This window comes from Suncus etruscus, chromosome 6 (genome assembly GCF_024139225.1).
Source record: "Suncus etruscus isolate mSunEtr1 chromosome 6, mSunEtr1.pri.cur, whole genome shotgun sequence".
NCBI classification, from domain to species: domain Eukaryota; kingdom Metazoa; phylum Chordata; class Mammalia; order Eulipotyphla; family Soricidae; genus Suncus; species Suncus etruscus.
In genome coordinates this window covers 117046492-117062319 of record NC_064853.1, presented here as the reverse complement: position 1 = coordinate 117062319, position 15828 = coordinate 117046492, and the positions used below count along the sequence as shown (strand labels likewise).

Genomic DNA, 15828 nt, shown 5'->3' with positions numbered 1-15828 from the left:
TCCTGTGTGTACTATACTATCTCTCTAGCCCCCCCCCCCCCCGAAATGTATTTTAAAACAAGCTATAAATTAGGTATATTCAGTTATACCTAGGAATATGACTTTTATTTTACTATAAGATTTGTTATATCTCAGCATTAGAAAATGTTATATATGTTATATCTCAGCATTAGTCAATCATCTTAAGCCTAAAAGGAATAAGGAACAAAAGGCAAGAGGTTTCAGAGAACCAGTGCCTGCTGAACTATCTGCAGGGTTGGATAAACTATTCCTATAACACACTTACAGTCTCAGTAGTGCTTTATAGAAGGGCCTTGTGAAGAAAGCATCTAGAAGGTACTGATGGATCAAAGCCAGGCCTAGGATACGACCACTAAATCTGAACCTGGAACACAGACAGAGAAATTTAAGAGCAAGTAAGAATTAAAAAGGTTCATTATTTTAATCTATATATTTGTTTGATTGAGTATATTAATAGTACTAATATTAAGCCACCTAAGAAATTTGCCAATGTGAAATAGAGAAGTACCCATTCTCTTGATTTATTTTTGTAGTGATGGTGTCAAATCTGAGTTTCACACATGGAAGGCATGTGCTCAACTACTCAGCTATGCTCCTTTTTCCCCATGCTATTCTTTACTGTAAAAAATGGCTTTGTATTAAAGAAACTCATCTTCTAAAATACTGAAATAGTGACATTATTTTACCAGAATCCTCTTATATACTACAGCATAAGAACCCATGAAAAGAAAAGTCCTAGCAAAGAATTCCAGGATCTTATATAAATAACCCATATTGAACTTGAGGGAGGATCTGAAAATCCCTCAAAGACACTGAAAATTTTCTGGACCATGCACTCCATCAAGTATTCTGAAAATAGCACCTACTGATGTAATGTGTACATGTTGACAGAAAAAGGATGAGGATGAGTCACATTTGGCAGTTGTGACCTAACTCAAATGAAAAAATAATTATAGGGAGTCAAACAGTGATAAGTAGCAAGCTAAACTTCACTGTTATTGAGCACTGTCAGTGACAAAGTATAAGAAGTATTGGTCCTGTAGACTTGCCAACTTCTCAATGTTAGGACATTTACTGATATAAATCTATATTGATGCAAACATCTTTCTCAAAAATTTGCAGGTAAAATCCTTAGCAAAATGCTGATGCTTCTTGGGTCTTAATTTCATCACTGCTCTTCTCCTAAATAAGCTTTCTTGCTATCTGATTCAGCATAGTGGTTATTTCCTTATGTAGGTTTTGCCCATCTATGGCATCTCCTTAATTAGTTTTATTTTTTTTTAAGCAAACTAGACTTTAACCTAAGCATGAAAGTGAAGATTATATAAAAGTTGAATCTTATCTAAAAATTTTATATAAAAGAATCTTATATGAAAGTTTTATATAAATATAAAGATATTTATATATAAAATCTTATATAAAAGTTTATATATATAAAATCTTATCTAAAACTTTTAAAAATACTTTTTTTTTTTTTTTGGTTTTTTTGGCCACACCCGGCAGTGTTCAGGGGTTACTCCTGGCTATCTGCTCAGAAATAGCTCCTGGCAGGCACAGGGGACCATATGGGATACCGGGATTCGAACCAACCACCTTTGGTCCTGGATCGGCTGCTTGCAAGGCAAACGCCGCTGTGCTAGCTCTCTGGGCCCCCCAAAATACTTTTCATTAAAATTTCCAATATGTTTTCTTTGTATAGATCCTTCACATCTTTAGTCAGGTTGACTTCAAGATATTTGAGTTTGTGTGGCACTAATGTGAATGGGATTGTTCTCTTAATGTCCATTTCTTCCCTATTATTATTAGTGTATAAAAAGGCCATTGATTTTTGTGTGTTAATTTTGTAGCCTGCCACTTTGCTATATGAATTTATTATTTCTAGAAGCTTTTTGGTAGATTTTTTAGGGTTTTCTAAGTAAAGTATCATGTTATCTGCAAACAGTGAGAGCTTGACTTCTTCCTTTCCTATCTGGATTCCCTTGATATCTTTTTCTTGCCTAATCGCTATAGCAAGTACTTCCAGTACTATGTTGAATATGAGTGGTGAGAGAGGACTGCCTTGTCTTGTGCCAGAATAGTACTAATATTAAGCCACCTAAGAAATTTGCCAATGTGAAATAGAGAAGTACTTTTAGTTTTTAGTTTTTTAGGCTATTAGTTTTTCTCCATTGAGGATAATATTTGCCACTGGCTTCTGGTAGATGGCCTTAACTATATCGAGAAAGGTTCCTTTTATTCCTATCTTGCTAAGAGTTTTCATCAAGAATGGGTGTTGAACCTTATCAAATCAAAAGAAAACTATAAAACACTGCTCCAAGAAATAAGAGAGGACACGCGGAAAAGGAAACACATACCCTGCTCATGGATTGGCAGGATCAACATCATTAAAATGGCAATACTTCCAAAAGCATTGTACAGATTTAACGCGATTCCTCTAAAGATACCCATGACATTCTTCAAAGAAGTGGATCAAACACTTCTGAAATTCATTTGGAACAATAAACAACCTCGAATAGCTAAAGTGCTCCTTGGGAAAAGGAATATGGGAGGCATTACTTTCCCCAATTTTAAGCTGTATTACAAAGCAATAGTTATAAAAACAGCATGGTATTGGAATAAAGATCAGTGGAATAGGCTTGAGTACTCAGAGAATGTTCCTCAGACATATAACCACCTAGTTTTTGATAAAGGAGCAAGAAATCCTAAATGGAGCAAGGAAAGCCTATTCAACAAGTGGTGTTGGCACAACTGGTTAGCCAATTGCAAAAAAGCGAACTCAGACCCCCAGCTAACACCATGTACAAAGGTAAAATCCAAATGAATTAAAGACCTTGATATCAGATCTGAAACTATAAGGTATATAGAACAACATGTAGGTGAAACACTCCAGGACATTGAGACTAAAGGCATCTTTAAGGAGGAGACAGCACTCTCCAAACAAGTGGAAGCAGAGATAAACAGATGGAACTATATTAAGCTGAGAAGCTTCTGCATCTCAAAGGAGATAGTGCCCAGAATACAAAGGCCACCCACTGAGTGGGAGAAATTATTCACCCAATACTCATCAAATAAAGGATTAATATCCAAAATTTACAAGGTACTGACAGAACTATACAAGAAAAAAACAACTAACCCCATCAAAAAATAGGGAGAAGAAATGAACACTTTGAAAAAGAAGAAAGGCAAATGGCCAAAAGGCACATGAAAAAATGCTCAACATCACTAATCATCAGGGAGATTCAAATCAAAACTACTATGAGGTAGCACCTCATGCCACTGAGATTGGCACACATCACAAAAAAAGGAAAACAAGCAGTGCTGGTGGGGATGTGGAGAGAAAGGAACACTTTTTCACTGCTGGTGGGAATGCTGTCTAGTGCAACCTTTATGGAAAGCGATATGGAGATTCCTCCAAAAACTGGAAATTGAGCTTCCATATGATCCAGCTATACCACTCCTAGGAATATACCCAAGGAACACAAAAATACAATACAAAAATCCCTTCTTTACACTTATATTCATTGCAGTGTTATTTACAATAGCCAGATTCTGGAAACAACCAAGATGCCGTTCAACAGATGAGTGGCTAAAGAAACTTTGGTACATATACACAATGGAATACTATGCAGCCGTCAGGAGAGATGAAGTAATGAAATTTTTCTATACATGGATGTACATGGAATCTATTATGCTGAGTGAAGTAAGTCAGAGGGAGAGAGAAAGATGCAGAATGGCTTCACTCATTTGGGTTTTAAGAAAAATGAAAGACATTTTTAACAGTATCTCAGAGACAAGAGAGATGAAGGCTGGTAGGTGCAGCTCATGACATGAAGCTCATCACATAGAGTGATGAGTGCAGTTGGAGAGATGACTACACTGAAAACTATCATAACAATGTGAATGAATGAGGGAAGTAGAAAGCCTGTCTTGAGTACATTGTGGGGGGGTGGGGAGGAGGGAGATCTGGGAAATTGGTGGTGGGAATGTTGCACTGGTGAAGGGGGGGTGTTCTTTACATGACTGTAATCATACAACTATAATCATATTTGTAAAAAAAATTCCAATATGTTAATCTTCACTGTTCTGTATGAAGCTAATCTTACTCATGTATTTTCTTATAATTTCTATATATAAAATGTAAATTAATATTCATTCAATATTACAGAACAACTCTGGCTACAAACAATGGCACTTAATTGACATATTCAATAGTTAATTCTTTTGACATGAAATAACATGTAAATATTCTTGAATAAGAAGAAACTAGAGGTAAATAGAATATCATAAAAGATGCTATCAGGGCACTATGAATAGGTGTCTTAAAGGATACTCAACTGTCTTATAGTTGTTGAGACCAGGATCTTCTACAAATACTTCAACCCTTCTGGTCTCAACACCTTACTGTTCTTCCTGGACAACTCTCATAAATAATTGTGCCCAACATGGTACCCTCAATACTGTGCATTTTATGTATACCTCAATATAGCCTTATTTTATTCTGAGGCAGGCTTCTCTAATATTCTGTGGCATTGGTGTGTGGACATTCAAGAAATCACCCAGAGTAGGAAGAGAGAAAATGTCAATACAAAAGTATCTGGACAAATACTCCTCTCACAGATATGGTCTTAAGAAGCAAAGTAAAGAAGAATGGTAATTTGTATGTGTGTGTGTGTGTATACATATATATAATTTAAAAAGATTATAAATCTTTTGACTCAGGAATAAAAATATAATAATTCATTGATCTGTGATCTTTTTTAGCAAAATACAACATTTTAAACTCTATTTAATCAGAAACTGGTAGAGCTTAATAAGAAAAAATATCCAACTCATCATAAATTGGGGAGAAGATAGGGACAAACACTTCCTCAAAGAAGAACTACAGATGGCCAAAAGGCACATGAAAAAATGCTCTATATCATTAACCATCAGAGATGTGCAAATAAAATAGCAATACAATATCACCTCACACCACAGAGACTAAGAATAACTAAGAACAATAAGAAGTACAAGGAAAAGAACAGGAAGAAAGGGACTTTCATCCATTGTTGGTGGGAATGCCAACTGGTCTAGACTTTTTGGAAAAGAATAGGTCTTTCTTCAAAAAACTAGAAATTGAGCTTCTGTTAGATCTGCAAACACCAATCCTGGAAATATAACCTTGGGGCCCCAAAACACAATGGGGTAAAACATTTGAACTTCTTTGTTCATTGCAACACTGTTCCCAATAGCTAGCCAAAATCTGAAACAACACAAATACCCAAGAACAGATGAGTGGATAAAGAAATTCTAATACAGAGCTATACAATGAAATATCACACAGCTTTTAGGAAAAATGAAGTCATGAATAGAATAAAAAGTATCATGCTGAGTAAAAGGAGTCAGAGGGAGATGGATATATATATATATATATATATATATATATATATATATATAATGATTGTACACAGATGTGGGATATAAAGGGGGAAAAGCAATAGTATGAGCATACCCAAAGACAATAGTAATATTGACTGAGAAGTGTAAAGAAGACAGAGAAAGGATTATTCTGATAATAGTACTTAGAAATGATTGGGAATTGAAAGAAAGTAAAGTGAAATACACAATACTCCTTCACTAATAGTATTACAAACCACATGCCTAAAAGGGGGAAAACGAAAAGAAAAGAGTGGGTGACAGAGAGAAAAAAGTATTTGCCATAAGGTCAGAATAAGAGTTGGGATGGGTGAGATGATGAGATGGTAACTGTGGAAACTGGTGAGAAATAAAGCAGCCGACAGGAGAGATGAAGTCATGAAATTTTCCTATACATGGATGTACATGGAATCTATTATGCTGAGTGAAATAAGTCAGAGAGAGAGAAAGACACAGAATGGTCTCACTCATCTATGGGTTTTAAGAAAAATGAAAGACATTCTTGCAATAATTTTCAGAGACAAAAGAGAGGAGGGCTGGAAGTTACAGCCCACTTTATGAACCTCACCACAAAGAGTGACGAGTTTAGTTAGAGAAATAACTACATTGCAAACTATCCTAACAAGGAGAATGTATGAGGGAAATAGAAAGCCAGTCTAGAGTACAGGTGGGGGCGGGGTGGGGAAGAGGGATATTTGGGACATTGGTGGTGGGAAAAAAGCACTGGTGATGGGGGGGTGTCCTCTTATATGACTGAAACCCAACCACAATCATGTTTGTAACCAAGGTGTTTAAATAAAATAATATTTAAAAAATAAATTAATAGAAAAAATAAAAAGGTTTTAATAAAAATTTTAATTAAAAAAGACTAAAAAAGATATTTGTTGGGTGTTGAAACATTGCTTGATCAAAAATCAACTGTCAATACATTTTTAAGTCTGTATTTCATGGAGATTTAATTAAAAATAAAGAAATAAAATAAAGACATTAAATATTTAAGAAAATAATTAGAAACAGATTGGGGAAAAGGTGACCAATTAATGCCGCAGTATCATCCTGTACAAAATATACACAAAGGAATTAAGAATATTTTCCAGAGACATATTAGAGAAAAACAGAATGTGGCCATTTTGAATTAGAGAGACTCATTGTGAACCACCTGCAGCAGCAAAGGAGTGGTGAGGTGGTTCAAGTAACATGGGATGTGACTTGGCATAAACCTACAGTGAATCCAGCAACAGACCAGTCATGGGAAACAAGGGAAATACTATCCTGTGATCTCACAGACATCTAGTTTTGTACTTACAGAGTAGGGAAGTGAGTGATGAGGAGTGTACTCAGAAAACAGAATACAGGACCGAAGTGGTAGCACCGTGGTAGAGCATTTGCCTTCATGTGGCTGACCCAGGATGAATGCGGGTTGGATCCAAGGCATCCCATATGGTTCCCCAAGCCAGGAGCAACTTCTCAGTGCAGAGAAAGGAGTAATCCCTGAGTGCCATTGGGTGTGGCCCCCCAAAACGAACCAAAAAAAAAAAAATGAAAAAAGAAAAAAGAAAGAAAAAGAAAAACAAAGCACAGTAGACTTTTTTTTTTCTTGTGATGCTCAGGGATTACCCTGGCTATGTGCTCAGAAATTGCTCCTGGCTTAAGAACAGTATGGGATGCCAGGGGATCCAGCACGGTCTGTCCTGGGTCAGCCGTGTGCAAGGCAAACACCTTACCACTGGGCCATCAGTCTAGCCTCCACAATAGACATTTCTAATGCCTCAGGCATTCTGACTGGGGTGCATCATTTGGGAAACAAACCCAGCCTATTCAAGACTACAGGAAAATAGTCTTTCCACAGATCAAGTCAATAGTTTCAAACTCACTCAAGTCACAGGAATTGACTCATGAGCCGACAACACCTTTGTCCAGCAAAGGACCTGTACCCAGACATTTGGGTACAAGGCAAAAAGACAATCAGCTTAGACCCCAATGTTTTCATCTTTCTATTGGCAATCCATTTGCCTTTCTCTGAGACACTTCCTCTTTACATTTTTGTAGACATTTTTGAATTATTTTTGTTGATCTTTGCCAATACTTTATATATCCTGGATATTAAGCCCTTATCCAAAGTGTTGAATACTAATATTTTTCTCCATTTGTCTTTTAGTTTTAGCTCATGTTCCTTTTGCCTGAAACCCTTAAATTTGATGTAGTCTCATCTTTTTTTTTATTTTATGGCTTCAAATCATTAAACATGCCTTTGAGATCCAACTCGTAGAAAGTTTTGCTATGTTCTTCTCAACATACTTTATAGTTTCTGGCCATATTTCTAGGTTGTTTTTTTTTTTTTTTTATTTAGTTTGAATTGACTTTTGGATAAGAGATAAGAACTGGATTGAGGATGTAGTGTTTTTTATCCAGTGCTCAGGAGTTACTCCTAGCTCTGTGCTCAGAAATTACTACTGGAAGGCTTGGGAGAAAATATGGAATGTGGAGAACAAACCCAGGTTGGCTGCATATATGGAAAATGCCCTATCTACTGTGCTATCACTCAGGATTGAGTTTCAATTTCTTACATGTAGTATCCAATTTTCCCAGCACCATATATGGCATTCCATCTCCAGAAAACTGGATACACATGTGCTTCTCCAATGCACATGACTGATTCTCCAGGATAGACCACATGCTAGCCTATAAAACATATCTCCATAAAATCAAGAAGATAGAAATCATAAAGACTGGGGGGAAGAGATTAGGGAGGGGGCGAGCAGATTTCTAGCTTCCAGTTCTATACCAAATCCTTTTTTGTTCTGGAGGCTAGCTCTGGCCTGTCGGCATGGTGTGTGGGGAGACCCTAGGCCGAAGGCCCTCTCCCTAGATTGGGGGGTACTGGGAGACCAGGAATGCTCCCAGCCATCTCCCCCTTTCCTCCCAGACTCCAGGGGCATGCTGGGTGGTGGCCCAGGCCGCCAGAAAAGTGAGTACTGGGGAGGACACTAGAGGACATCCCAGGACTATCCCCTGCCCCCACCCAGCGCATGGGGGGAAGAGATTAGGGAGGGGGCGAGCAGATTTCTAGCTTCCGGTTCTACACCAAATCCTTTTTTGTTCTGAAGGCTAACTCTGGCTGGCTGGCATGGGGTGTAGGGAGACCCCAGGCCAAAGGCCCTCTCCCTAGCTTGGGGGGTGATAGGAGGCCAGGGAGGCTCCCAGCCATCTCCCCCCTTCCTCCCGGACTTCAGGGGCATGCCTGAAGGCCGCCAGAAAGGTGGGTTCTGGGAAGAACTCTAAAGACTGTTGGGCTGGGGCAACCACCAGCAACTTTCTTTCTCACTGGTCTCCATTCTCAAAACCATTCTCAAAAGGATATTAATCAATAGGATTTTCTATGATTAATGTATGTTTTGCAGATGCAGAATGTCCATATTATATTTATGCCATTGCCTACCACCATATAAGCTCATGTGTAGTCCTTCATTCCCTCACTCCCAACCATCATTACCCCACATTTAACCCTTTTACCTTCAGTTCTTGGTTCCTCAAGAAGCAGATAATTATCCCCACACAAAACCAGCTGCCAAACTGTACCCTAAGTGATATAATAGACTCTCAGCCTAAGAAGATCCCAGTACTCTGTTGCTATTGATCTACTCTCAGAGGCCTCCTTCCCTCCTCCTTCCTTCATTGTAGGCCTTTGCTTGCTAAGAGACTTGGTTTCTGAGAAGTGATGGCTCAACGATTTTTCCTGATATGGGTCCATCGCCAGCCGGTTATCAGACTGCATAAGCCAAACCACAGACCAAAGTGATGCACCAGATTTAACACCCCCCAACTATTTCAGAGACATAAAAGGGACATGTGTATATATATATTTTAATATCTTGTATGTATTCCCTTAACAGCTATAACCCTTACTGAATATTCTCTTATACAATGATGATTTTTTACCACTGTTTTGTCTGTTCTTCTCTTTATGATCTGTTCAATAAGGAATTCTAGTAGAAGAGTTCCTAGAATTAGAGCTTACGTTAGAACCAACTTACAGGGATTGTTGGACTTGTTCCAGCAGTCCCCATATGCACCAATAATGCCATGAGGCATTGTTCCTCTTTGCATAGGCACATTAAGTGGGAAAATACTATACATACAGGCAAGTTCTTATCTAATAGAGATAGGAACACACAAATCTTGTAATGCAGTGGGACCTTACACCCTGAACACTGTCATAATGACCTGGCTCAGGCCTCTGAAGAATGGGAATTGTCCATTCACCCCTGAACCAGGATGCCATCTACGAAACAACCACAGTTGTCTATAACTTCAACTGGGAGCAATACCCTACCACAGAAGACCTTACTGCTGCCCCAGCATCGACCTACTCCAAAGAGAGGTCCCTTAACACCGAGAAGACATAACAACAACAACAACCTGCTTTCAGGGCAAGGCTATCCGCATTGCCCTCTAAAGGTGAGGTGAAACTAGAGGATGCTCTAGAGGATCCTCCTGACTTTGATGTAGGATATGCACAGATTCCAGGATCTTTAACTACAGAAACATGACAACAACTACACTGACTGTGAGGGGGGATAAAAGGTTTATTGGCACTATAGACAATGACTTGGGTTAGACAACCTAGTATACTTGGAGCCTAGAAATGGTCTTTTGCCAGAAAACTTCAGGGGTAAGGTCTCCTAGTATTTAGGCCAAGGCTTTTCCTTCCCATGTCCCCCAGATTTTGCTGTGTCTATGCAAACAATAATTACCACTCTAACAACGTTTTTGCTGTACTTCTTTAACTCTTATCCTTAAAAGAAAAAAAGAAGAAAAGCTTATTAAACCTTCTGCCAGGCTTTTAATGAGTTAATTGGTGATTCAATGATTTTCAAAAATATACTTGCTACTGAACCTTTTCTTTCTCTTCCATCTCATTAGATTTTTTATTTTTAAATAACTTTGCCCTTGTTCTTCTTGAAACAAATGTATTATGATCAATTGTGTCAGCTATGTAATATATTTCCTTTAAATAAATTTTTAAAAAATAAAAAAAAAGAAATTATAAAGTCTACCTTCTCAGATCACAAGGCCCTGAAGACACATACCCTGCTCATGGATTGGGAGGATTAACATCATTAAAATGACAATATTCCCAAAAGCATTGTACAGAATTAATACAATTCCTCTAAGGATACCCATGACATTCTTAAAAAAAAATGGATCAAACACTCATGAAATTTATTTGGAACAAAAACACCCACGAATAGTTAGAGCAACCCTTGGGAAAAGGAATGTGGGGGGCATAACTTTCCCCAACTTTAAATTGTATTATAAAACAATTGTCGCTCTTTCCCTTCCCGAAGCAAGATTTTTAGCCTGCATGGACGGGCAGCTGGCGGGCCCCCCATGGGCCAGCGGCCTTTAAGTCCGGCCCAGGGTCAGGGGGGCCCGGAATTGGGTCACCCGACCCCCCTCTCCCCCATTCCTCCGGATCTCCAGGTGGGTTTCTGGGAGGAGCTGACGGGGCACCCTGGGTTTTCCCCACCCCCAGGCCGGGCCGGGACACTGGCCTAGGGTGGGGCTCCAGTCCCTGAACTTCGGGCTTGGGAGGTCTCCTTCCCTTCCCGGACACTGGCCTAGGGTTGGGCTTAGGGGGTGGAGTTTGATCTGGTGGGTGGCAGATAGCTGCTCAGCTATACTCAGTCTGTCACTGGTAATCTCATACCAGTCTACATTTTGCAAACCGCTCGGGGGCTAGCTCCCCCGCGCGAACATTTGCTCCTTCCAACCTTCAGTACCCCCGATTTACCCTTCTTAACTTCAGTAACACATAGTTCTTATCTCTGATAAGAACCTAAGACATACAGTATATCTAACAAATCCCAGAACTATTTAGAAGGACACAAAATGAACACATATCTTTTGAATATTTTATGGGTATTTTCTTTAACTGATGTAACTCTGTATATATTCTTCTACCATGATGTTTCTATTCACTTTTCATCTTATCTTTTCTTTGTAAGCTGTTAAGTAAGGATTGTTGGTGGAACTGTCCCTCAGTTTGATGCCTATGATTGAACTATGTCATGGAAATTTCTGGTCTTGTTCCTATTGCCTTCAGATGCACCAATAACGCCCCATAGCATTGATCCTTGTTTGCATAGACACATTAAAATGGGAAAAAACCACACATACAGATAAGTTCTTATCTAATAAGTCTCAGTACAATGTACCTTACACCCTGAACATTGATATAATGACCTGGCACAGGCCTCAGAAGAATGGGCATCCTACACACACGGCGGAACCAGGCAAGCTATCTACGAAACATCCAAGGTCTTTTATAGCAACAGCGGGAAGCAGTCCTCTTCCAGGAAAGACACTACCAAGGGTCTGACATCGACCTCTTATAAAGAGACTTCCGTTTCCACTGAGAAGTCTTGACAGCAACAATGACCTACTCTACAGGACATGGTTCTCTCTAGTGCCCCTTAAGTGTGAGGTGAAACGAGAGGATGCTATGCACCATCCTGACTGCAATATGGGATATGCAGACTCCAGGATCTTTAATACAGAAGCATGATACCAACAACAGAGACTATGTGAGGAATGGAGGTGTATTGCCACTACAGACGATGACTTGAATTGAACAAACTAATTTGCCTGGAGCCTAGAGTCAGTCCTGTGCCAGGAAACTTCAGGGTTAGGGTCTCCTTGTATTTAGACCATAATTTGTCTTTCCATGTCCCTTATGTTTTGGTGGGCCTATGCAAACAAATGCCACTTTAATACCATTTTTTACTATGTTCCCTTGACTCCAATCCTTAAGAAAAACAAGCCACTAAAACTTTTGAGGTTAACTTAAACTAGTTAGTATGTACATGGAACTAGAGAAAAGTACTTTGCCCTCAATGTTTAAGGAGCTACATAAGTATAATGTCTTTAGATTATATTGTGTGCTGCTAAGAAATAGTATGTACTACAACTGGGGATCTGAGGGGCAAGTAATTGTACTGTACATGGGTTCAGTTTTGTTTTTTTAAATGCTCTTTGGCTGAAAGTTCAAGGCTGGGATATCATCGATGGGACTACCGAGAATTCTGTTTATGGGTGATTGGGCTTCCACTGTAACTTTACCCTGTCCTCTTTACATTTTTTGTTGTCATAATTAAAATAAAAATAAAAAAACAAACAAACAAAAAAACAAACAAACAAAAAAAAACCAATTGTCATTAAAACAGCATGGTGGGGCTGGAGTGGTGGTGCAAGCAGTAGGGTGTCTGCCTTGCATGCATTAACATAGGATGGACTGTGGTTCCATCCCCCGGTGTCCCATATGGTCCCCCAAACCAGGAGCAATTTCTGAGCGCATAGCCAGGAGTAACCCCTGAGCATCATTGGGTGTGTCCCAAACCCACCCCCCCAAAAAAAAAAAACCAGCATGGTTTTGGAATAAAGGCAAACCCTCTGATCAGTGGAATAGCCTTGAGTATTCAAAGAATATTTCCCAGACATACAATCAACTAATCTTTGATAAAGGGACAAGAAATGAAAAATGTAGCAAAGAAAGCCTCTTTAACAAGTGGTGTTGAGACAACTGTTCAGCCAGCTGCAAAAAAGTGAACTCAGACCTCCATCTAAATCCTGCAGAAAGGTCAAATGCAAATGGATTAAAGACCTTGCTATTAGACTCAAAACCATAAGGTATAGAGAACAAATGTAGATAAAATACTCATGACATTGAGACTAAAGGCATCTTGAAATAGGAAACAACACTCTCCAAATAACTGGAAGCAGAGATAGACAAATGGTACTATATTAAGCCGAGAAGCTTCTTCACCTCAAAGGAAATAGTGTCTAGGCAGAACAAGTTGGTTCAAGTTATGTGATTTTATTTGAGAAGTAAAAGAATAAATAAAATGGGAGTAAGAATCAAACAAAGAATGGGTGGAGTCCTTATAGAGTATATAAATATTAATTTGAGGGAAGGAAAGTAAAAAGGAAGAGAAACAACAATAGGGGCCAGTAAAGCATTTGCCTTGCATGCAGAAGGACAGTGGATCAAATCCCTGCATCCCACATGGTCTCTCGAGACTGCCAGGAGTGACCTCTGAACATAGAGCCAGGAGTAACCCCTGAGCACTGCCAGGTGAGACCCAAAAAACAAAAACAAAACAAAACAAAAAAGAAACACATCAACAATACAAAAAGGAAAGTCAAAAAAATCCCAAAACACACCACAGCAATAGTGTCTAGGATACAAAAGCCACCCACGGATTGGGTGAAATTATTTGCACAATACCCATTGGATAAGGGGCTAATATCTAAGATATACAAGATACTGACAGAAGTTAACAAGAAAAAACTTCTAACCTCATTAAAAAAATGGGGAGAAGAAATGAACAGACAATTTCTCAAAGAAGAAATACAAATGGCCAAAAGGCACTACTGAACAATCAGTGGGTCAAAGATAAATCAAAAAGGAAATCAAAACATTCCTAGAAACAAATGACAATGAAGACACAAATTGTCAAGATTTATGGGACACAACAAAAGCAGTACTAAGAGGAAAATTTATAGCCTTGCAAGCACACATCAGAAAGGAAGAAGGGGCCTATATGAAAGCTTAATGACACAGCTTTCAGAACTAGTCTGTTTTATGTCCTAACTACACTCCCTATTCCCCTTTGTGAAAGCTTCTTACCATGGTCCAGTATTCCTGGCCCTCCTTTCTGTCTTTGGGTATTATTCTCATACTATTTTTTTTATGTCTCACAAATGAGTGCAATCATTTTATGTCTGCACCATTCCCTCAAACTAATTTCATTCATTATGATATTGCTCCTATCTATAGTCAAACTTCCTGACTCCAATTTTTCTTATACCTGTAAAGAAAAATGTACCTTTTTTTCCTTAGAGTTGTAAGGAAAGATGTACTAAGTACATCTAAGTACTAAGATGTACCATAGTTTCTTTATCCACTCACCTGTTCTCAGGGACTTATGTTGTTTCCAGATTCTGGCTATTGTGACTAGTGCTGCAATGAAGATTGAGTGCTTTTATATGTCTTTTCTGTATTGTGAGTTTTGGCCTCTAAGGGCATATTTCCAGGTGAAGTATTGCTGGTCATATGGATTTCTAGTTTATTGAGGAACATGAATATTGTTATCCATAAACCAATTGAAATTCCTACTAGCAGTGGATGACAGTTCCTTTCTTTCTATATGAGTGACAGCACTGGTTTATTTTTAAATATGTGTGCCACTCTTTTGGTTTGAGATGATATCTCATTGTAGTTTTCATTTGCATCTCCCTGATAATTGGGGATGTAGAGCATTTTTCAATTGCCCTTTGACCACCTGTATATTTTCTTTGAGGAAGTTTCTGTTCATCTCTTCTTCACATTAGTTGATGGGGGCTGGAATATTTTTTCTTGTTAAACTCTACCTGTAATTTATGTATCTTGGATATTAACCACTTATCAAATGAGTGTTGGGTAGGCAATTTCTCTCATTTTGTGTGCAGTCTTTGTATCCTGGTGATGGTTTCCTTTGAAGTGTAGAAGTTCTTAGTTTAATGTAGTCCCATTTGGTTATCTTTGCTTCAATTTGTTTGACCAGTCTTGGTTCATTTTTAAGATACCTTTATCTTCAATGTTATGGAGAGTTTGCTTTCTTCCTTCGACTACCTTATGAATTCAGGTGTGATACCAAGATCTTTAATTCATTTTTATTTTACTTTTATGCATGGTGGTAGAAAGAGCTCTGACTTTTTTTATTCCTTTTATTTTTTGCATGTAATTGACCAGTTTTCCAACACTACATGCTGGGAAGGTTTTCTTTGCTTCACTTCATACTGATCTGACTAAGTATACTTAACTCTGTTCCATTGATTTGAGGGTGTATCTTTATTCTAGTACTATGCTATTTTATTTACAATCATTTTGTAGTACCAGTGTGAAGTTGGGTAAAGTGATGTTCTCATATTCATTTCCCAGAGAATTTCTATAACTATTTATAGATGAGAGTTATTGTTCCATATAATTTCAACAGTATTTAGTCTATTATTATTATTATTATTATTATTATTATTATTTGGTTTTTGGTTCACACCTGGTGATACTCAAGGGTTACTCCTGGCTCTGCTCTCAGAAATTGCCTCAGTCAGGCTCAGGGGACTATCTAGAATGCTGGGAATTGAACCACCATCAGTCCTGGGTTGGCCACATGCAAGGCAAACACCCTACTGCTGTGCTATCTCTTCGGCCCTAGTCTATTATTTTGAAAAAATGTCATGGGCATCTTTATATTTTATATCTTTATAGATTTATCTGCATTAAATCTGTACAATACATTTGGAAGTGTTGCCATTTTAGTGACGTTAATCTTTTAAAGCTATAAACAGGGA

The 15828-nt window shown here is 38.3% G+C and overlaps 1 protein-coding gene across 1 annotated transcript in view; it reads right to left on the bottom strand.

The window, feature by feature from the left end:
- The window catches only part of HECW1 (HECT, C2 and WW domain containing E3 ubiquitin protein ligase 1), a 328209-nt gene that overhangs the window by 34573 nt on the left and 277808 nt on the right, over window positions 1-15828 (bottom strand). The window contains exon 24 of the mRNA XM_049775686.1: window positions 287-385. Coding sequence (XP_049631643.1) covers window positions 287-385 — 99 coding nt within the window. The remainder of the gene's footprint in view (window positions 1-286; window positions 386-15828) is intronic.